We start from the raw sequence: 23,078 nt of genomic DNA, 5'->3' as shown, positions 1-23,078 counted from the left end.
AACTGCAGGTTAAAATGGTAATATCTATTTAAAAATGTAACTCTTCAGTTCAAAGAGCGGCATATCTGTATGGAGTCACTGAACGCATTAGAACTGTTAGAGAAAAAATATAACAAAGGAATAAAGAACAGAAATAAGAGACAGTAAAATTAAAGGAAGAAAATTTGGGACGTCATGCCAACGTCACTGTGAGGAGTGGTATGGGCAGAGCAGTTCCCCAAGCTCTTCATGCTATAGTGTATATGCAACGCATCCAGTGTTGGGTCAGGCACCTCTGTGCAAAGACCAACATTACAGCAGGCAATTACCATTTTTAACGCACACCGAGCCAACAGCGGAATCTAACACATCCCCAGCCTGCAAGCGAATGTGTCACGGATGTCGTGTGACCGCAGGCAGGCGGCATGTCCCAGGCTCCCGAGGGACAGCCTCTTCTCACCGCTGTCCTCTCCCCAAGCGCTGCACTGGGCGGGCAGGGCACCGGATCTCAAAATGATTTCCACTGGTTTTTTTAACGTTTGGAAATAACCTTATGGTACAAAGGTTGAGATGCCTATTATATATCTGAGAAGGCTGAATCAGACTGGAGCAGTGATTAGCCCAAGCACATAGAACAAGTTAAAAAAGCCCAGCGCCAAAGCCCCTATCTCTAAACACTATGCTTTAACCAGTGGAAAAAAGAAACTTTTCTGTGAATAAATGGGTGCCATGTGAACATGAAATCAGTATGCTGACAATGAGATACTCCCATTGTTGGGGCCTTATGAATCCTGAAGTACAGACATCTGCTTCCAGATCTCCGGGGTTTTGAATTATTTTTAAACTCTGAACAAAGAACACTCAGTACCACATACTTCCAGTTTCACAGCTGGGTTATTTTAAGTAGGCAAAAAACTCATTGGAATATAACTTTCTTATTTTGAAATATTTTAGCTTGAAGTTATTAATCTGTCCCTTGAGAATTCAGAACATCTTAGAACACTCTTTTTAAATATTCAATATCTTTCAAAGATACAATCTTCTTACATGGCCTTAAACTAAGTGCCTGAAATATCACGCTATAATAACCCAAATGGAGCCCTTAACTAAGGAAGGGATTCGGTTTCTTCTTGACTAGAAAACGTATTCTCCCAATCTCCAATTCCCTCTCCTCTAAAACATTTCCTGAGGATGAGAAGCAAACACCATTTATTTTTACAGTGCTTTCTGAAGGCAGAGAGAACTACAGACACGCATGCTCTGCCATACGGCGGGTCTAGAACGAATTTGAGGTTAGGAGGGTGGGAATTCTGTCCCATTCACTGTATGATCCAGGCAGGACTCATTTTCTCTGTGTCTAATTACCAATTTGTAAAATACCTGTGCTAAGAGGTCCTTCTCTTGCAGGCACATGGGGAGATCTGATGATTGCGGAGTGCCCTGAAGGTTTGTGAGAGGTGCTGTAAGGATGCTGAGCCTCTTGCTCACACCTCCTCCTCCTCGCTGCGCAGCAGCGCAGGAGGCACGGGGCTCGTCAGGAATTCCTCGGCACAAAATCCGAGAACTGACTTTCTAACTGGTGGGGAAACAGGCAGAGGAAAGAAGCCGTCAGACGAACTAATTGGTGTAACGTGGTTTAAGTCGCAAAGACCCAGCTGCAGGATGGACTAAGTGTCCTGACAAGCCATATGCAGTTTCCTTACAAAATCAGCCTAAAAACTGGAAAATAAGCAGGTAGCAGTAAGAAGCATGCAGCGACCTTCAACAAAATCTATGCCAATATTAAAAGGCTGCTTTTGCATTTGCTGTTTCATTACTGACTTGATGATCGTTTCTAGGTTTTTTAATGAATTCAAACTCAATTTACTCACAGTAACATCTAGCTTTAGTAAATTTTCATCTTACATATTGACAATGAAATTAAATTTTCCTCTTTATTGCAGGATGATTAATTTTGTAGCTACGTCTCAAACTTCAAAGTGCTTAATAGTTACTCCATCAGCCTTCACTGAATCGCCCAAACAGCCAGCAAAAAGTTACTGTTCATCTCTGTTGTTCTGGATCACAAACAAACATATTTTTTTTCTGCAGAATAATTAAATTTCTTTTAAAATATCATTAACTATGTTTTAAAGGAGATTGTGGAATACTACTGTACAGTCACAGCATCTCAGGATGTAATCACAGAGGATATTCTGGATGCAGTAGGCTTATGCAAGGTCAGGGCGGTAAAATATCCCAAAGGAAAACCCAACACGGTAAAGAGTTCACAAGCTGCAACCATGCTGTTATAGAATTGTTTGCTTAAGACAGACAGTGTTTTAAGTCTGCTGGACACTTCTTTACAACAAATTAATCTGGAGAATAAAACTTGGTTGTATATTTCACTGTCTTTTCCATTTTTTAAACGCACTCTCCTGCATGAACTATATATAATTAGCATAATCTCGAAAAATTCATTCTCGTTGATGAGACCTGTAGCACGCTGCTGTGTTCACCAGTCCCCGTTCTTCCAAGGAAGGCTGCAAACGAACTCTGAAGGCCACTAAAAAAATCTAAAAGATTAGCTGGGCACAATGACTTTATCAACTGAAAGAAAGGTGGTCGATTGCTCAAAACTTCTGCCAGCTAGTTAATGAAGATACTTTGGCAGCATCTTCTGCAGAGACTACTTCCAGCAAGAAGCGAAACACCATCTGCACGCATAGAGAAGGGAAAAATAGTAGCTTTGTATTAAAGATGAGTTCCAACATGAGAGGAAAGTTAGGGCTCAAGAGAGTAAATAAAAGGCTAAATTATTATGTCAAAAGCATAATTCATCAAACAAAGCTAGCAAACAAACACTGAAGTGAACTTAAGGAAAATACAACTATAAAAGTCCAGTCAAGCGAATCCCTTTAAGAATAGTAGCAGAATCAAAAATCATAGTTTACTTTATTACAGAGAAACAAAGAACTATTACATATGACTGTCAATGTCAGTGGGGGCAGGACATAACTTAAAAACCTATCAGCAGTCCATATACTTTATTGGTTTTATCTTTTGGTATCTATTCCAGAAGAGATGCCCAGAAATCTCTCATATAGGGCTACAATTTAAGAAGCTACCTAAAAACACAGAGGTAATGAAATAATTCAATGCTGTTAATTCTCATTTGAAAAGTTACATAGGAAATACAAAAATACTTAAAGATTTTTCATGCCTCCTCATTTGAAGTATTAAGTATGGAACATTTGTCATGTCATGATACACAAAGGATTGCATTTGTTTATCTGTTAGCTAAGTAAAATATTAAAGCTGTACTAAGAGCACTCCTGTTTATTGTTTGTAGACAACGGGTGTTTTCACACCCAGTACAAGAGAGCCTCACTTCCCCAAAAAGCTCTGAAGACAAACTTCTGAGCATCAGAAAAACATTAGCAGCAGAGAAGATGACGACATCATCATCATTAACATAGTGCTAACCGTGCCAAAATGTCTTTCGTGCCACCAAAGGACGGGAAAGGGGTCAGGGCAGATCTCTGTAGGAGCCCCATGGAAAAGGGGAAGGGGAAGCACAGCTATAGAACAAGAAAATGAACGTTAGTTAGGAAAAAAACCACCCCAAAAACCAACCCAAAAGCAAAGACCTAAAAGAATAAAAGCTGAGGGAGAATGCAAATTAAAGTAGTGTGTCAAAGATTGCTCAGTAGTGAAAGATGACAAATCCGAAACCCCAGACCTTGTTAAAAACTGTTATTAGGTTTTCAGAGAAACGAACATGCAGAATCCCAGACTGAAAGTACCTTTGAACTAGAGTCGAGGAAGCTGATAAATTGAGGATGTAATGAATCTGGAGGCAAGGGAGAAAAAGGAGCTGTGAGGACAGGCAGGTACAGAAACCGGAATACAATCTTGGGGTAGCACACACAAATATAAAAATGAAATGCAACCTAAAGTACACCTGAACATCTGCCATAACGCTGGATGAGAAATTTCAGTCCGCAGGCCCAGGGCAGATCCGCACCACTAAGAGGTGACCGCATGCTCAACCAGCGGCTCCAGACTCGCCGGCTGGGCTACTGGCAGCCCCGGGGCTCCCGCAGGCTGGGCAGGAGAGGGGGGAGCAGGACCATCTCTCCTCCTTTGCTTCCTACCAGAGCCTCGCACTCTGGCTCACACGAGGGTATCATCCTTGCTCCCACACTCGCTGAGCACCCCATCACCACACGCTCTACGTTATTATCAGGAGGAGCTGCACACGCATTGTAACGTGGTTGTATTCCTACTTGCACCCGATGTAACTTCACAGGGAGTTTATTATTATTTTTTTATTTTTTTTACTGCTTACTTTGGTTTTAAGTTGGTTATAAGTGGAAAGATAGATAGTTTTATTCCATCTCAGTTATGCAGATTGGCATTTCTCTCTAACTTTCTTCAAGCAGACCGTAATTATTGTCTCAAGAGATGACAATTTCTCTTGAAGGGACTGTACAGACTAATAACATGCTTTGAAGAGTATTAAGGAGGTCAATCTGTCCAATTCATTTTAATTGAACTAGATGCAGACGGTATATGATTTAGTTTAATTAGTCTGTAGATAAAGGACATCTCAACATAAGGCATGCCAGTCAAGGATAAATCATTAAATAGCAGCATGTATTTGAAAATACATATGGCCAAAAAACTTGCTGCTCAACTGAGAATGTTGGTGCAATATCCCTTTCCATCACAGGATCAAAAGATCAGTCTCATAAGAAAGAACAAGGCAAAACTTCACAAGGAGATATATGTCTACTAAATCGAGAAAAGAAAGCATTTTGAAAAAAACGTAAGTGAATTCTATGAAAAATGTATTTATTACAAAAGTAATGCTGGTTCTTTCATTATAGAGACGTAATACAATAAGGCACAGCACTCTACCACAAACTATAGTTACAATTAAATAGATTATTCTACCCATCCATTAAGGAGATCTAATTATGGAACATCATTAGCAAGGACTTAATTCAATCTTTTTTCTTTGTTTTTTGATTACTACCTATTAGTTTTCTCCCTTTATTGACAGACTTCACTTTTAAGTTGTTGTCTTTTAAGTTAGAATAATATTAACAGACTTTTAAAAACTAGCTGTGCTTGGATGATTTTGCACAAGGTCATGGATATTGAAGAAATCCAGTTAAAACAATTATTCCTGGTCTCCTTTTTTTATATTATTGCTCTAGAAAGTTTTTGGACCAACAGTTTCCTGCCAATGGCCTTATTTACACCTCCACCTCTTTTTAATCAAAATGAAGAAATTGTATAGAAAAGCTGCAAAGCTTATAAAAAAAAAAAAAGATGGCGTGAGGGCGTAACACCATATTTTAGGCAAAATACGTGGTGCCTATGCACAGCTCAGAGATCACAGCGGTCACACATACCTAGGGCATCATTTCATATTCCATTTGCTACTAAATGAACTATAAATTTTTTATCTGCTTTTATAGGTGTCATTCAACATCATTACCACAGCAGAAGAGTGTTCTCGTTCCATCGCCACCAAAGCCAAAGGTATTTCTGCCTGGGAGTTTGTAGAAGACCCACTGACCACTTCTGCAGAATCAACATTTTCCTAAGTGCTCTGAACTGCATAGATGCCTCATAGTGTATTTTGCATCTTTTTAGTTTTTATTAGAGTTGTAATCTTACATAGTCTATTTTTGCATTAAAGAAACAGTTTAAATACCAAGTTTGTAAATCAAGCACAGTTCATTAAGCACTGAGAAGACTCCCACTGACTTAGATGCAAATTTTGTACTAATGTTAGAAATGCCTAGAAACCCACTGTTTCCGAGACCTTTTCCCGAATTTGTCTTTACCATCAAGACTTCCAAAGCAGTATTTTGCATTCAGTACATTTTACAAACCCCAACTGTTAGCCCGTTCCGTTCAGAGCAGCTCTCATTTACACAGAGAGCTTCCCTTGAAAAATAAGTGATTTCTTAAAAGTGATATGCTGAGCTGTATTACTTGCAGTACTGAGGGTTTTTTCCATCCAGATATTAGTGTAACTCTAATGTTTTTTAAACATATGGGTACCATAAATACTTCATGATTTATGGTGATAACGATTATGCACATATAGGCATGCAGCTGCATAAAGTCAGTCAGTGCAAAAAGCATATATCTTATTATTTTAAACAGCATATAACACACTCCCAGATTAGGTGTTTATGATTTATTAGCCTGCTTTTCAAAAGAACCAAGTGCCTACTTGCAGCTCCTGTTGACTCTGCTGGTGAACACAAACACTAATGAGCACGTAAAATGAACAATATCTGTGTATATATGTAAGATGTGTGTGCACGGAGGAGGAATTTCATATCCTCTTCAGAGTAGGGCAAATTTTGCCAAAAGGCCTTAGTTAAAAAATAAAATCTCATGTTAAAGGTATCTTCATGCGTGACATTCTCAGAAGACAAAAAGATCTTCTGTTTATTAAGGAGGAACTTTATTTTTAAATATGATGATTTTGAACGACAGCTTCAGGAAATGTTTAATTTCTGGAAGCCTGTATTGATTAAGATGTATTGGTCTTTTATTGCAATGACTAATAACCCAAATTCTTGGAGCATATCCCAACTGTATTGGCAAAACAAGCAGTAATGAACCTGAGAGACTGGACTACTGTGACAGGAGCAGATAGATTAAAAAAATAAAATGCAGTGCAATGACAGCTAATGTGAAAAAAATTAAAGCGGTATTTTTTTCCTCATTCATTTTAGAACTACTTGAAAATAAACTTTTATTATAGTAGCCATTTCTGGACTATTATGTCACTAAAGTGACTTAATTTAGATATACAACGTATCTCCTCGACAGGGTGCCTGGAGTAGTTCAGGTATACGTTCTGGCGCAGAAGCAGTCTCCTCATTTGACCTGAGGCTTTATTGTTGCCAAATACAAAGCACTAGAAAACACTTTGATTTGATTTGAGCTTCTAAGATGAGTAAACAGCTGTACCTTCTCACAGAAGAGCAAAGGATTAGTCTGGAATGGTAGAATAGAACATTTTCTACCCCTCTCATTCTATAATACGCTTCCAGCAAATAAAAGAAAAAAACCAAAAAGGATGTGTGTTTCCATTTCTCTTAATTTTACCTCTGTGTGGCATGTTTCTAAATTAAGCATGTCAAATTTAAAACCATTTGAGTTTGACTGAAGTCTTTCCTATTATTTATCACAAATCCCCTTTATGCAGGAATATTGAACAAAGTCTGTTGATTGCACAGTTCTTTTTATTTTCATGAATGGTCCAATCATGCTCTTGGCACATGAAGATACAAGTGACAGATGTTAAATTCTGAGGGATTACACATTTCTCCTAAAAGTTACAGAACTGCTTTCATTTCTATTGTTTTTTTCCACCGTCCTCCTTTTTTTTTTTTTCTTTCTTCTGCTTCTACAGAAGTGTTCTCCCTCCTCTTGTACCCTTTAGAGGCCAGAGCCGTTTGGGAGCTATCGGCAGCTCAGCAGCACGCAGCAGAGCATGTCCAACTCTCTTATTCTAGTTGCCAATAATAAACCAGAATATTGACTTCATTAAATCTCAAGATTGAGAACTGAATTTCACTTGGTAGAACAAAGTCAACATGACAAAACAAATAAACTTTGAGAACAACTACATAAATTAAAGTCTCAGCTTATTAAAATTCTTACTTGTTTTAATTAAGTGAAGTAAAAAGCTTTTTAATATGGCAAAAAAAGGAATGTCGTTAATGTGTGCTGAGGAATGGGATTTTAGGCTTCAGATTTAACAATACAACATGACTCATTTACTCGTAAGTAGGTCAATCTGTAGGTACTAATATAGACCGTGTAAAATAAAAGTGGATTTTGACTAAGGAAGGATTTCATAAAGGTCGTCTTCCTGTTGTGTGCTAGGATTGTAGGGCTCAAATTATCTTTAATTAAATGCAAAGAATTTTCTCAGGAAGAAAATAATAATTTGGGATAATCTCAGATTTCAAGTGATTCTAGGAAAAAAATATTCTAGAAAAAAAAGTCTGTGACAATAAGACTAAAAATCCTCTTCATAACCACTACATGTATATATGTATGGCCTATATAGCACAGGTTTTATATATATTCTTATGCCTGACTGTTCCCAGCTCCCTCAAATCTCACTGCTGCAGTCAGGTTGCTTTTTAACCTACTTTTTGGACAAGGTATATTAGAGTTTTTATAAATTTCTACTTATACAGGCACACTAAAAGTAACCATTCACTTATGCTCATTGAATCCCTATTCAACCAAACAATTATGATTTGCTCTTCATTTCAAGAAATTAGACTATGCAACTGCATCTGCTAGCTATTTTCCAAATCATTGTATTAGTAATGCCCATCTGAAAGAATGCGATCATGCTTATTTTTTTAACATTTGACAATGACATTACCAGAAGTAAGAACTATAAAAAAAGTGGTACCACAGTTTTATAAAGAAATGACGCAGTAAATTCTTTCAATAATATGGCAACAGTGTTTTGCTGTGTTATTTATGCACATTCATTTACTTGGATTCTTCTTTTGCTAGCTTTCAAAGCTCCTGAAATCAGACTTCTAAACAGCAACACATTGCAATGCAACAGTAGAATCACATATAAGGAATATCTGAAGCACAAAAACTAGAGCCAGAATGTTTTCAGTAGGTTTCTTTTCTAAATAACAACTGTTGATTTCAACAGTTTCAACAAGTAAAACAGGTAAATATGCATCCCATTTTTTACCTAGATTTTTTTCTGTGAAACTGTAGAACAATGAGAGCGCCATTATAAAAGTAGGCTTGGCTTAAAATAAAGATCGGGAGATTTCATTTTCAAGAAGTATTCAGAGTATTAAGGTCAAGTTCAGATGTTTATTACACTAATCCACACTTTTTTCGTTAGTGTTGTGGATGGCACCTTTCCTACTGGAATGACCATAGTTAAATGCTTGAAAGACGGAGAAAAAGGGTTTTTTAATTCTTTTTCACATGGTCTCACCCAATGTCTGGCAACACAAGGACAAAGAGAAGAAGAATATTGACCACATGGACTATATGTGATTTACAATTCACACACTTGCAATTAGACATCAAAAAGAAAATGTAACAATAATAAAGTCATTAGTTGGATAGGAGAAAAGGCTATTTGCAGATCAAAATCTATCATTTCCTGGCTCATTGTAACTTCTATAAAATAAGAATGAAGACCCTAAGATTCAGAAAATGCTTTTTAAAGAGGAGTTACAAAAAAATCACTTTAAAAATTATATTGCTTCTAGTAAGTTTAGATTTGAGATTTTTTTTTATATACTCTTAATTAATGTCCATGAAGTTAATAATTTGCTATTATTCTACTAGCCCTCCAGTGCCAAGAGGGTCTAACCTAAATAGCTACTATAATAACCAGGTTTCAAAAACCTCCAAGTTTTGGTTGGGGTTTTTTTTTTTTTTTTAAATAAAGAAAAGTAGCCAAAGCTATGCATACGCTTTTTATAACTATTTATATAGAGGCTTTTATCTCCTTTCTGGTCCATTCTTTGCTGGTCTGATGCTCCTGTTGCCATAGAAACAGACCTGAAGGTAGCTTTGTTACAGATTACAATGGTTTTCCCAACACAGAGAAATTTCTTTCATGCCTTAGTTCAGCAGGTACCCTTCTCATGGGGCCAAAAAGAAAAAAGAATAAATCAATCTCTGACTCTTATATCTATTAAGTACTCATTACCAGAATTCATTATATGCTTTTGCTTTTAGTTTATGAGCTCAGCCTGTGATCACTGGTACTTTAAGGATTAAGTTTCATTAATTACATGGGCCATGCTACAGTTTATTTATTTGCAAGGGACGAGAGGAAATCAAATTATGAATGGAATCAAGACTGGCGTAATGCTACTTCAGCGAGAACACCAGGATTTTGTTTTTCAGTGCAGGTAATATGCAGTTGATTTAAAATCTGTTTGTATCAAGTTTCATTAGGTTGTTATAAAAATCTGACCAATTTTAAAAATGAGAAAATATTTTGTGACAACGATATCATCTAATACACATTCCCCGAGATCATTGGCTATTCCAAGACAAAACCAACTTTTTTTCAGAGGCTGAAGAAAAATCTGTGAAGTCTTTGGTTCTCTTAAGAGTATCACCCCAATAATGAACAGTGAAAATTAAGAGGAAACAAATAAAAGAACAAAAGCATGCCCAAGAATGAAACTAAACTGTTCTCATTTATGCAAAGCTACCCAAATACTTTACCAGGACCAGTTAGATAAACGGAGCTCAAACGGAAAGGGATGGCAGCCTCTCCACCTCCCCTCCTTGCTTTTCCTCTCTCTCTTTCACCTCTACAGTGCAGGGTCAAAACACCTTGCCAAAAGAAACTTGCTCTGTCCTACTAAGTACAAGTTGTTCTTTTTTCCCCAACCCCACAGGCGGTCTACTGGAGCTGTGTGATTTCTATTCAGCAGCCGAGGCTCTACCAGTTTCATTCAGCAGTCATTAGCAAATTTCTCCCAGCACCCCAAGGAAACAGCTACCAACAATTTACAAAGATAGGTATGCTCTCTGGTGACACATTCTAGAATTATTTGTAGCATATGGGATCTACAGTGCTTTTCAAAATTAGCCCACTCATTTTATTCCAAATTAAGATTTCATCTAATTTTGGTGTAAGAACTGCCACCTCAAAAAACAGAGAGTGCTAAAAACGTTTGGCATTCTGCAAGGTCTTGTCAGTGGTCTGTGACTGTGTATGTTCCTTCTAGCTAATAAGTTCAGTGTGCCCTAATCAGACTTCTGTGGTGTTTTTTTTAAACAACACATGATTATGGGGGCGAAACCTGATAGAAATGCCTATGGTACATTTTACACATGACATCTCACGTAAGAAAACAGAGTATTAGTAAAGCTTAAGCATTCTTTCCCCCCTAAGCCCCAAAATCATGCCATCATATTTACATACAGTTTAAAGACTGACAGAACAAGCTTTGGCAAAGGGCAAGTAGAAGATGACAAGGAAAGAGTTAAATTCAACTTAAATTGCACAACTAAATTTACTCCTAACAATTGGAAAATAAGGGCTGTTGGAATAATGTCAGCTTCAATTTGGGGAATTAGAAAAAGTTTTGATTGTGAAATCAGCATCCAGCAGATTGCTTAATCAGTTATAGTTACTGCTACTAAAATTGCAACCCCATCAACAAGATTTCTTTTTACTGTTGGGAACAACTTTGCTGAGAGTTCTCCTTTTATAATATCACTGCCTAATAATTGTTCTCCAATGCTAACTTATGAAAATGACTGATATTTTTAGATTCATCATTTATATAAATTTCCTATCCCTCTCAGCAGTACTGTGACTATTAACTCTCACGAGGATCATCTATATTGTACTGTATATTGCACAGCAAAAGCCTAGAAAATAAAAACACAAACTAATTTTTTATGATACAATTACTCAGCATTTGAATTGTTCTTGGTTGGGAAAATAAAAAAGATATCCTTTATAAATAAAAAGCTTTCAAAAGCTACAAACTTTCAAAGCTCAGAAACTCTAAGAAAGAACTAGTTAAACTACACGCCCAGTGTCTCGGATGCAACCTCTATAAACTGAAAGACTCAAGGGCTGCAACGGAAGACCTAAGCAGAAGTGCCTTTGGAGTCACACACTTTGTGTAGGCGGTCACTAACCACGTATTTCCTATAAGCTGGGTGTGTAGAAGGAGAGGATTCATACAGCTCTTTTCAATACCAAAGTAAAAATTTTTCCATGCATCTTCAGCAGATGGACAAAGGAAAAGAGTCAAGGATGGTGTTGCAGGGCAGAGGGAAGGGCTGGGGATTAAAATGCAAGTTCATGAACCTGTTCCTTTGTAATTTAATTCTATTTTTCTTGAGGATCATTCACCCTAGCTTAAAAGCCATTTTAGTTGCAATAAAAGGAGCTTGCACTTTAATTTAGGAATAGAAGGTACAAATGTATTCTCGACTGATAATAAATGCAAACATGTTCCAGTACATGCACAGCTTTCAAGTAAGCGGCGAAACCGCTTCCAACGACTTAAACGAAGGCACTTGGGGGAGCAGTGCCACCAACACCTCTGTGCAGCCAGCTAACAGCAATTCAGACCTGCCTCTGCCCACCAGTGAAGAAGCTGTGGATGGGCCCTGAAACCACCCACGGGCAGGTGAGGAGCACATTTCTGAACACAGGCAGTGCCTGCCAACTGGTGATGAACATAAGGTGGAGAGGGTGACATATGGCTGGGTTTTATTCATTGAGACGGGTGGGAAAATAGCACTTGGATTCTCAAGTATCCAGGAAGAAGAGAGGAATGTCGAGGGACGTAAGACACTGTCTCAGTTTAAGAGTTCTTGATGGAGGAAACTGAGGCACATTTCCCTGAACCTCCTTCAGGTGCGGACTGAATATGAGCAGAATATATACTCAATATATGCAGAGAGGGAAATTAATGAAGGAAGTCTACCAAAAAGGGCTCTGCCATTAAAAGGAGTCTTACCTCAGGACGGATTCTGTTCAAATTGAGATGTCATTGTCAATATACTCAAATACCCATATTTCATAATGAGCCCTTACAGCTGTGCACAGTATCATCTAAATACAAATTTAAAAAATTAGAAGAGTTATATAAGCAAGTTTTCCCTAAAGTTAATTTTTAAAGCTTTGAGATCAAAACCATAAGCATGAAATGTTTATTTCTCCATAAACTACTGTGGACACTCTGCAGAGATTCAGAAGTCAGGATAATCACAAGAAATAAAATACTTATTTTTGTAATAAAAATGTCCTTGCTGTCCCATAAAATTTGTTTTAAAGTATTTACTGCATTGACTGTGATCTTGTTTATTTTGGTAACCTAGGACTAGCTTTTTGGGGAAGAGGAAGAGGAATATAGTCAGGAATACGGTATTTTGACAAAAGTATGTTTGCATTGTAAGTGTCTTATAACAAGAATATTAACTACTGTCCCCATCTAATAATGCCTATTGCAAACAAAGTAATTGTGATTCATAATTTCCTAATTAGAAAACTATGACATACAAACACATTGAGTTGGTATCCCAATTTGTCAATAGAGGGGGCTTTATATTTTCTTTGTTTAGGTTATACCATGAAAGATTAATAAATCATTGCATCAGAGCTGTTTAAGAATCATTTCAAAAAAATCCATACAGGCTTCTCTTTAAGAGAGCATTTTTGCTAACCTGGCAAGCAGTCGACTGTATCTTGCCAGATCTTCCTGCCTTCGTGTATCTTTTGTGAGGAAGTGAGAATATTTTTATTTTAATTAGAAAGAAAATATTTCTAGGACAAGATTGCCTATTACCCAAAGTTCAGATTAGCAATAAAAAAACCACCCTGGTGCCTATAATATTTATCAATGATGCCTGTTTGTTGCTCAGGTCACTCACAATGTTGAACATAGATAATATTTGCTTTTCATTGTAAAAACAACCAAATGATTAAAAGCAAATCAGACATGCCCTGCTGCTGCATTTCATTATCCTTGGAGAAAGACTGCAAAGCTTTCTGATTAAAATCCCTTTTTAACTAGTTCTACAGTAAGTCTTAATACTGGGCTTCCAGTTATGGCCTTTTCTTTTCATGAGAGTTTTTGTGGGGTTTTTTGGTTTTGTTTGGTTTTTATTTTTGTTTTTAATTCCCAAGACCAGTAAAGCAACTGTCGTCTTTCACTCTGAAACCATCCTCCTACATGTAAACAGTCTGGAATTAATTAAAGGCCAGTGGGGAAAAAGAGAATTAAAAAAAAAGATTTCAGCATTACCTGGAATTGAGCAGAAAAGGAAATCTGGTCCAGATGACTAAACCCTCCAGGATAGCCCAATTATATTAATTTACTCCTGCTTAATACAGAGGTGTGACACAAGGAAGAAGATTCTTCATATCATTTGTATCACAACCACAACTATCAAACTGAACAGGACAATACTGGAGTAAATGTGGACATAAGCATTGCTCCAAGCCTAAGGCCAAACCCAAGCCCACCGCTGTCATACTGTAAATTATAATTTACAAATGATAATTTCCCACTCGTCCCCCTGCATATGGATTCTTGAGGGTCAATCTTTCTCCTCCCAACTCTAAAATCATAGAAACCATAAAACGAAAAGCATGATGGAACCTCACAGGACTCATCTCGCCTCTGTCCGAGGTGCAATGAAGGCAGGGATAATATTTACAGCACTGCTTAGAGAAGTAACCCCCAAACCAAAAATCTTCATTTCTTCTTTTGGTAACCCATTGCAGCAGTTACCCATCATTACACCTCAAAAGTTTCACTGTTACATATTTAATTCTCCTGGTTACAACTTAACAGACATGGAAAATACTCTTCTCTAAATTCTTCTCCAGAAGAGCTGCAGAACTCTACATAAAATATCTTAATTAAAAAAAAAAAAATAGAATAATCATTTCTAACATATCCCTGCGGGAAATTCATCACCTTTGTATCAGAGGTGCACTGTTGGCCAGTACTGACTTTATGACCCACTAAAAGACTTGCTTCCTTTTCTTCTGCACTGGTGCCTTCACAATCAGTTCACACTAATTTCACCCCCCTCTCAAGTGTGATTTTTTTCATTTGTTTCATTAAATTGTATCTTAACACAAAAAAAATTCTGAAATTAAATATTGTCCTCTAGAATTCTCCCTCCCTACTGTCAACTGCAAATTGTGTAGCTGTAACATCATTCCAAAATCCAAGCCACTGATGAAAATACCCAGCTCCTGCTGCATCCCACAGAACCTTACAGTTGTTCAAATTTAGACTGATTTTTTCGAATATGCTTAAGATACTAAAGCTCCCAAATAATTTCAATATCAAGAGGCTTATCGACTTTAAAATCTTTTCCATATATGTCACCTTCTACATCCGTGAGGTCAGTTACCCTGACAAATGGGATGAGATGGCTTTGCTGGTTCATCTTGCGTAAGCCCACATCTGTATCTTATCAATTCATTCTCTTCTAGGTGCTTAAATAGTAAGAACTCACTGCAATTCTGAGAAGCAAAGTCAGACTTAATCTCCTTTGACTGTACAGTCACTTGCTCTCATTTAGATTTTTTTCAGTTTTTAATTTCTATTTATTTATTTTGCTCCGAAACATCCTTTGGATCCTATATTATTATAATCTGAAAGGAAAATAGTGCTGATCCAGAGATGGTGATGTCTTAATATAGAGTTCTTGTGCACTCAATATTAAGTTTTATAAAATCGTACTGAAAAAAAAATAATTAATACGTTCAAACACTTTTTAAAATTACTGGGGTAATTACTTGGGGTTTTTTTAATTCTATGTGGTATTGAATTAGGAACATTTTATTAAGTTGCATGCGGTTTGAAAACACTTTCTGGTTACTATGTTCCATTAACGAAGGGAACAAAGATTTAACTCTCAATTTTAAAGTATCCTTTCTGAAAGAAACTTGACTAGTTATCCCTTAATATTAAACAGATCTTAACAAAGCTAGTTACAACAGCAGTTAATTTTTGAGGTTACTCTTACATTTTTACAGCAATTCACTCAAGTTTTAAACCATTGCATCAATGACTTACAATAGTTTTTAGGAACACCGAGCAACCTTCCAAACCCAGCTATCTGAATTGGAGGTGATGCTTCACATAACTTTAGTGTATTCAGCAGGCTTGAAATACAGGAGCTCAATAGCATCCCCATAAAAGAGCTGGCCACAAAGAGAAGATGAATAATTTCAAACTACCGAAAGCCATTAGATAGCAACAAAATAACTTCCCGAGTTGGTATTCTGCTCAGACATCAGAGCTCACACTCAGCCAGGTATTAAGGAAATATAAAATTTTTTGATTGTGTGACTTCTTATTTCATCTGAAACAGGATATTGTTCCCCAGACACCATCATTTCACTACGAGTCAAGGACAACCACTTTATTCACACGTATGCTTTTCCTTTTGGCACAAACACAGACCTTTCAACCTCACATTTCAGCTAGTCTGAGCAAAGCAAAAAGAGAGTGAGTTTAAGCTTTTGTCTCTTTTGCACTCACCTTTATTAAGGCATTTAAAGTAATACAAATAATTGATCCCCTCTGTCACTGCAATAGAATACCATGGCAAATAAAAATGTTACACAAGGAGGCAATATTTGTTCACCACTATTTTTAGCATGATACAGCCCACAGGCCTTTTGTACAGCTGAGTAGTCAGTTTATTAAATACTTAGCTGTATGGCATGTAAGAAAGGCTAGGAAATAAGAAAAGATCTGTGGACAGTACAGTCTGAAGTCTCTTTTGTTGGTTTGACTGTATTTAAAATATCCAGAAATTAAAAAAATAACTTTTATTGCAACTGTTACATCTATTTAGGGAAATAACTGGACCTGTCAGCAGAATCCCCCCTTTCTGCAGGGGATTGCTGCAGCCAAAAAAACCTTACAGAGAGCTTTGAAAGTAACTACAGGTTAGAAATCTCTCGAGCACACAACCTATTTTTAAAGTAGTTCAATTCTCTCTTTTGAAAGAGCATTATTTTAAAGAGATGCTTTGACCTTGCCCTTTAGGTAGACGTTTCGCTGTCATGAAAATCAGAATGAAGTTTCTAAAAGTTACGGCTTTTCTCCCCTTAGGAGTCTTCCCAACCGACTAATAAACCCCACAGCTCAGAAACTCTCCGTATCCCTGGAGGCAAGTAGCGTGAATGCCGTACTATCTCGCCTCAAGACAAATCTATAAATAAGTCCTTGCCATCATGTCCTAGATACCTCCGGCCTCAGCGGGGACGGCTGTGAACGCTCACCTGCGAGAGCTGCCTCCCTTGGCTGGAAAAGGCAGTTTTGTTCCTGAGTGGGAAATGTTTGGTATGTTGAGGTGTTCTGCATTCCAACCCGGCCTGTCACCCGTTGCGGGGCACCTACCTGACTTCCGATGCTCCTTATTAAGTAAATTTAACCAATAGTTATTTTAATGGTGTATTTCTAAGGATTGCCTCATTTGTGCTAAAAGGACAGTGCATGATAATTTTAAATTCTTCTAAGATGTAATAAATAGTATTATAACATATAATTATTATAATTTATAATTATCACTCTGGAAATTTTCATTTTATTAATGACAATATTGCTCTTACAATTAATGGAAAGGCTACATCATGCAAAGACACTGGAGAATTTGAGTATGCAAATTAATTGTGCACCTGCATGAAATAATTTAGAAAAGGACTTTTTAATATTTAAAAATCTGCTGAGTATTATGATAAGCTTTATAGCACACTACATTTCAGAACAAAGCTTGTACTAACTCGGATAGGAATAAGTTACTGAATTGTAAAAGGGTAGACATTATAGTCAAACATTTCAGTAAATTAAAGTATAACATTCTGCAATCCTCTTTGTGTAATAGGACCCACTAATGTAGCACGATTTTATTAAAACATATTTATTTTCTGTTTGCTTTTAATCTTCAAAGTGTTTTTGAGATATCACTTCTGTGCAAATATTGAACACGATCATTTGGTAACCCAAATACTAAAATAAAGCATTAGGCTGATTTATTTAATCACCAAGGCAAAAAAACCAAATCACAAAATGCAGTCGGCAATACTAAAGACCATTAACAACCTGCCACATGACAGATTCTACAACCACGAAGAAATTCTTGATAAAATTAAATGGTCTCACACACAAATGTGTGCTCTCATTTATGAGCTTTAGAAGAAAAACCCTGAAGAACCCATGTTTTGACAAAATAATCAAGAATACTTTCAAGAGCCAAAGCCTTCATTGCAGCTATAGAAGACCTACTCAAGACTGTCACCTCTAAAATCGTCAATCAACAATAACTTTCATTAACGTCTTTATCACAACTGAGCACAAAGATAAAACAAGATTTAATTGTTTTATTCTACTCATGTTTTAGGACCGACCAAAACTAATCAGCAACGTATCACTTACAGGTATGAACTATACTTAGAGAACGAGTAATTAAACAGACATTCTTTAATCGAAATTCTGGCCCTTTTGATGGTCCACGGGTATTTTGCCACCGAGATCGGTGAAGATGCATTTCACCCAGCCTGACCGCTGCTAAAACAGCTACAGACATAAACATCAGGATGAATCTGGCACTGTTGCCTACCCTGGTTCGTCTCTGGTAATGGTGACCTTACTCAGTTTGGTAACGACAGGAACTCACCCGATACATAAATGTTGCCTAACAAACTGCAGGTAAGAGTGTCTAGGTTTCTAAGCAGGTCCCATAGCTCAGTGCAGTGCAACATCGGTACTGGCACTGCCCACGTACACAATACAGAAGGTGTATAGAGAATTACAGAATTCAGAGAAACACCTGTATGGCATCCAGTGGGATGCAAATGGGTCAACTATACCTAAAGTCAACTGGACAGCGGCAAAAAGTAGCAGCTATGGCTACTTTCTTTTAGAAACAGGAGATGGGGAGAGAGTAGGTGTTGTCACCTACCTCCTGCATGGTAGTTTAGTGACAAGAACACTCACCTGGACAGGGAAGACCTGGATTTTAGCTGTTCTGTAGCTCAAGGCACTTCAAATCCATAACTTCTAGATTCCAAATGACCACTTTAACTATTACACTATATAGACAGAGCCAATCTCCACACTTCCCTTCAAAGCTTAAAGAATTCAAGAACTTTCAGAAAAGGAAGAGTATGAAGAATAATTTTCATTTCTTGTTCCTGCCTTCATGATTGTTCTAGTAGTAGAGTCTCCTTTGAGAAAATACACTAAGGAGTACTATTAGCAAAGCCATACTGAGCGAGCACTGGCTTCCTTCCTGCATCACTGGGAGGCTCCGTGAATGCCTGTAAGCCTCTGCATCGGCTTCCAAGTGAGTGCTCTAACTACTACATTATTGTCAAAAGTCTCTTCCTTTCACCTCTGTCATAAAAATTGACCTCAGGTCAGTTAAGTCACTTTCTTCTCAAAAGCTGCGCTCTACGCCAAATGGAGAGAGATGCTTTGTGTACAGCCCTGAAGAACTGTCAAAGCTCCTGAGGAATGCAGCCTGGCATTTCCTATGCCCTGATCCCATTCTAGACACTTAATAAACCTTTAGCAACATCCACGTGCTTTGCACAGGTAATCAGTATAACTGCTCTGTGCTTGAATCCTGACTTTTTGAATCTTAGACCCTGACATGATCTATGGATGTCCTTAACTTCTGGTGGCTGCATCCATATTACGGGTCCTTAAGCTTAGATACTCTGACTCTCACTGTTGGAGCAACGCTCTTTGGATTGTCATGGCTCTTAAATGGCAACAAGTAACCAGGACTGCAGCAGGAGCAGCTGATGAAAGATGAAGAAAATTTGAGATGACGAGCTAAGTGCAAAAAAGTGAACAGGACAAAAAGATGGCTGGAGATACAGATACAAATGAAATAATGGAGCATTTAATGAGTTACCAGAACTGAATATGGAAAAAGATGGAAAGGTGAAGAGAGGCTTCGGTTACAATTATATTTTTAATATAATTCTGTTGATTTTAGCAATGATATTTCGAGTACTGCAAAGCTTCTTCCCTTGCAAGCAGTTGCCACAATAGTAGTAACTGAAGCCAGGGGATCTCTGGGGAAAGGTACTGCTGAGGAGCAGACTCATGAGAGTCCCATCTCCATAAGTGGGGAAGGGGCAGGGGGAAAGTTAGGCAGAGGCAGATGTTGAGGACAGCAGTGTTTCTGCCACAAGACTGTCAGGTCAAACCCCATGCAACTCTCTCCACGACCAGAGAAAGACCGATCACAGTTACGACTGAGGTCACCTAAGCCCTTGTTCGCTCTCTGGAAGTGACTATCAGCTAAACTGGAGAAACTGAACAAGGCAACGACGCTCTAAAACTTGAGCATTTTTCTTATGTACCTAAACTTAAATCATGTGAAATGTTTAAAAAAATCAACTGTTTTTAAAATGCTTCTCAGTTCTTCGACAGTTTCCTCAATTTTAAATTTAAAAATAAGAAAACTTTTTAACATCTCAAATTCTCCAAATGCCCTTGCAGCTTCTGCCCATATATTGTTCATTGATCTCATAGCTAGCATACTAAAACAATTCATGAGAAGCTCATTAAAACCTAGCAAGAAAAGTCTTCTGAGGCATTTCATCAGAGGAGATAATAGCCTACAATCTAGAGCATGAATACGTTATAAGAAACACAACAGAGACAGAGCCGTTCAGACAAAGAACACTTGGAATGTATTGTTCCCATAAGCAGATGTTAAATTACTTCACTGTAAAGTAGAATTTATAAAACCCAAAGAAATGTTATTTTTATATGAACAAACAAGATTAGTTTATTATTTCAGCAGGGTGACAAAATTCTCATGTCTCACCATGAAAGCAGATGTGTTGAAAGTAAAAACTGGTCGTTGACCAAAAACACTATGTGTATATAGAATATTGACAGAGCAAGATAGAATGGGTGGATCCTGACTGGTATACTAGCTTAAGCACAAATATAATAGGTTTTTGCAACAATCTCAGATAAGCCCATTGGCTCAAGATTAAACTGTCATCTACTTGGAGCTATAGATCCTTGTGTGCAGAGAGGACAAGGACCAGAGTCAACTCTGAAGTTACACCTTGAGATAAGATGGATACAAAGAAAGCTCAGAAAAAGCCTCAGCCGTTCCTGGGAATTGTTAGTATCAAATACATCCAACATAAAGCAAACAAAAATAAAATGCTGACTTCATGCTTGGGTAAACACTTCAGGGCTGTTGCGTTCTGAGGGAAACTGTTCTTGGTCACACATTCTTTGTTACTTTTCTTACCAAAAATAGATCTTACAGTCCATAAATACTTCAGAATTGTTAAAAACCACTCGGACTACAATTACCTATCGTAAAGATCCTACCGATATTGTTTGTAATTCATTCTCATAGTTAGGTGTAACAACAAAAAACTATGTGTAAAAGCAACATATTAAATGTCAATGTACTTACATCAGTGTCAGGTCCCTTGTCAGCCCCAGGACAAGAGAAGGTAACAAACTCATGGCATCTCTTATGAACCACAAAACAGCAAACTAGTAAGAAAAGGGAAAACAACAGTTAGAATGGCATAGTTTGGTTTTTTCTTTTTCTGTTGTAACAAATATAATTAGAGGGAATAAAACTTATAGTCAAATATTTCACCTGTAAGTCAATGAAAGCAGAGCCTAATGTTAAATAAAGACACACAAGAAAGGCAGACATCAAGTAAACAATATAATTAAAGAGGAGATAAGCACGCACATTTAAAAATCAAAAGGCTGTACACGATGATAAATTTTTAATGTTTAAGACAGCCTGTAGTGTTAAAATATAGTGTGGGATGAACAATTCGATGAAGCTACATTTCCTGAATCTAAATCCATATGCATAACAGGAACTGTCAATGTGCAACGTGCCAGGCAAGAGCAGGAGGCATAGATGAGGAACGTTGAGCTGGAACAACATCTATCCTTGCGTATGGGATTTGTTCACCTGCATGTCTTGGTGAAGACGTCTACAAAGACCCAATGTCTTTACTAGTTAATTACTTCTGAGAGAAACCAAAGCTCTGAGCAAAGACTGTTGTAGAGAACAAAGTGTTCTCGTATCACAGAATGGCAGGAGATAATGGGAAAAGAAAATTAGCTCCTGATTACGATATGACTCCCATTTAAAATTTATGAATTATCTGAAAGAACTTTTTCTTTCTGAGATAAGGAAAGCCTATTTTAATTTAATTATGCCATGTGACTGAGGCTATGGGTTATACATACACCCTCAAACCACATAAAAAGAACCATTTGCTTGAGTGTGCTTACTTTGAGAAGCAAGTATTTTAGCTTTTCACCCTCACTACAGGTTCTTTAACGTTAGGCATAGTTCAGATATTGCAATATTGGTCCACGTTTCAACAAAACAGAACAATCTAGATTTGAGATTGTGAAAATCTTGAACTAAACACCATACCATCAAGCAATGAGTCAGGAGATGATAATGAAATGATTCAAAAGTAATTCACAATTTCTTTACGAATAATACATTCCTTGAACACTTTAAATTTTGCATTTCCAATACATAAACCCACACTATTTCAAAGGAGACTTCTAAAGAATAAAATAGATTTCAATTGATTGGCAATTGCAAACACTGAATTTCCTCAACTTCAGTGGAAACTACATTAAGTTATCTCAATTTTTCTCAACAGCTCATTTCATGAGGCATCCTTAACAGTTCTCTTTCCCATTTAAAACGTGTATGAATTTCTTTCACTTAATGAAGAGAGCTGAGAAAGATGATGTCAAGTGCACCTTCATGTCATTGCAGCGCAGAACAATGATTCCACCACAACGCCAGGCTGGCCTCATTTACATCCCTAAGTCAGCTGTCTGGCCTTAAAGAACTCTAATCACCCTTATATCTTTCTCCAGCTATTTTTCATCATCGTCCCATGCAGCAATTGTTTCCAACTGTTCTATTTCTGACATGGTATATGTTTATTCTTTGGGCCAATGGAATAAAATGGGCTTTGCTCCACTGATTCCAGATAAGCTCTGCCGACTTTACATGAGACAAAGTTCTGGCTCAAGGTATGCTGCCCACTTGGTTGTCTTGTTTGTTAATCAATCTAAATCCCAATGAATCCTACAATTATCATTTCGATGGCTTGTTTCTACCAACTGCAAGATCACTAAGTGGCAATTACTATTAATATTACTTGCAGCTGAAAAATGTTTCACTTCCAAATTGTATTTTTGGTTCCAAACCTTTCACTCTTGAAGACAATAGCCTGATTTATGTTTGCAGGAGTAAATCACATGCAAGAAAATAATCTCGTTACATCCTTCAGAAAACAAAAAAGTTAACTAATTACTTTTGTATGCAGTGATCATACAGTTGCAAAATACAACATAATAATCTATGCAAAAGGTCTGAGAAATATCTCTGGAAAGGTTGTAGAACTGAGCTGCTTTACCAATGCCTGCCTTTCAAATTAGGATCTTAGACTGGCTACTCCAACTCTGCCTTTATTCATCAAGAGTGTACGTTACAAAAACTCTGCATATTTGGGCATCTATTTT

General features: G+C 37.3%; 1 protein-coding gene across 1 annotated transcript in view; it reads right to left on the bottom strand.

The window, feature by feature from the left end:
* PRKCA (protein kinase C alpha) overlaps positions 1-23,078 on the bottom strand; it is a 153,702-nt gene that overhangs the window by 73,283 nt on the left and 57,341 nt on the right. Inside the window, exon 3 of the mRNA XM_075770371.1 lies at positions 20,971-21,053. Within this exon, the coding sequence (XP_075626486.1) occupies positions 20,971-21,053 (83 nt within the window). The remainder of the gene's footprint in view (positions 1-20,970; positions 21,054-23,078) is intronic.

This window comes from Balearica regulorum, chromosome 18 (genome assembly GCF_011004875.1).
Source record: "Balearica regulorum gibbericeps isolate bBalReg1 chromosome 18, bBalReg1.pri, whole genome shotgun sequence".
NCBI lineage: Eukaryota > Metazoa > Chordata > Aves > Gruiformes > Gruidae > Balearica > Balearica regulorum.
Note: the sequence above shows the minus strand (reverse complement) of the source record. Positions and strands in the feature narration are given on the sequence as shown.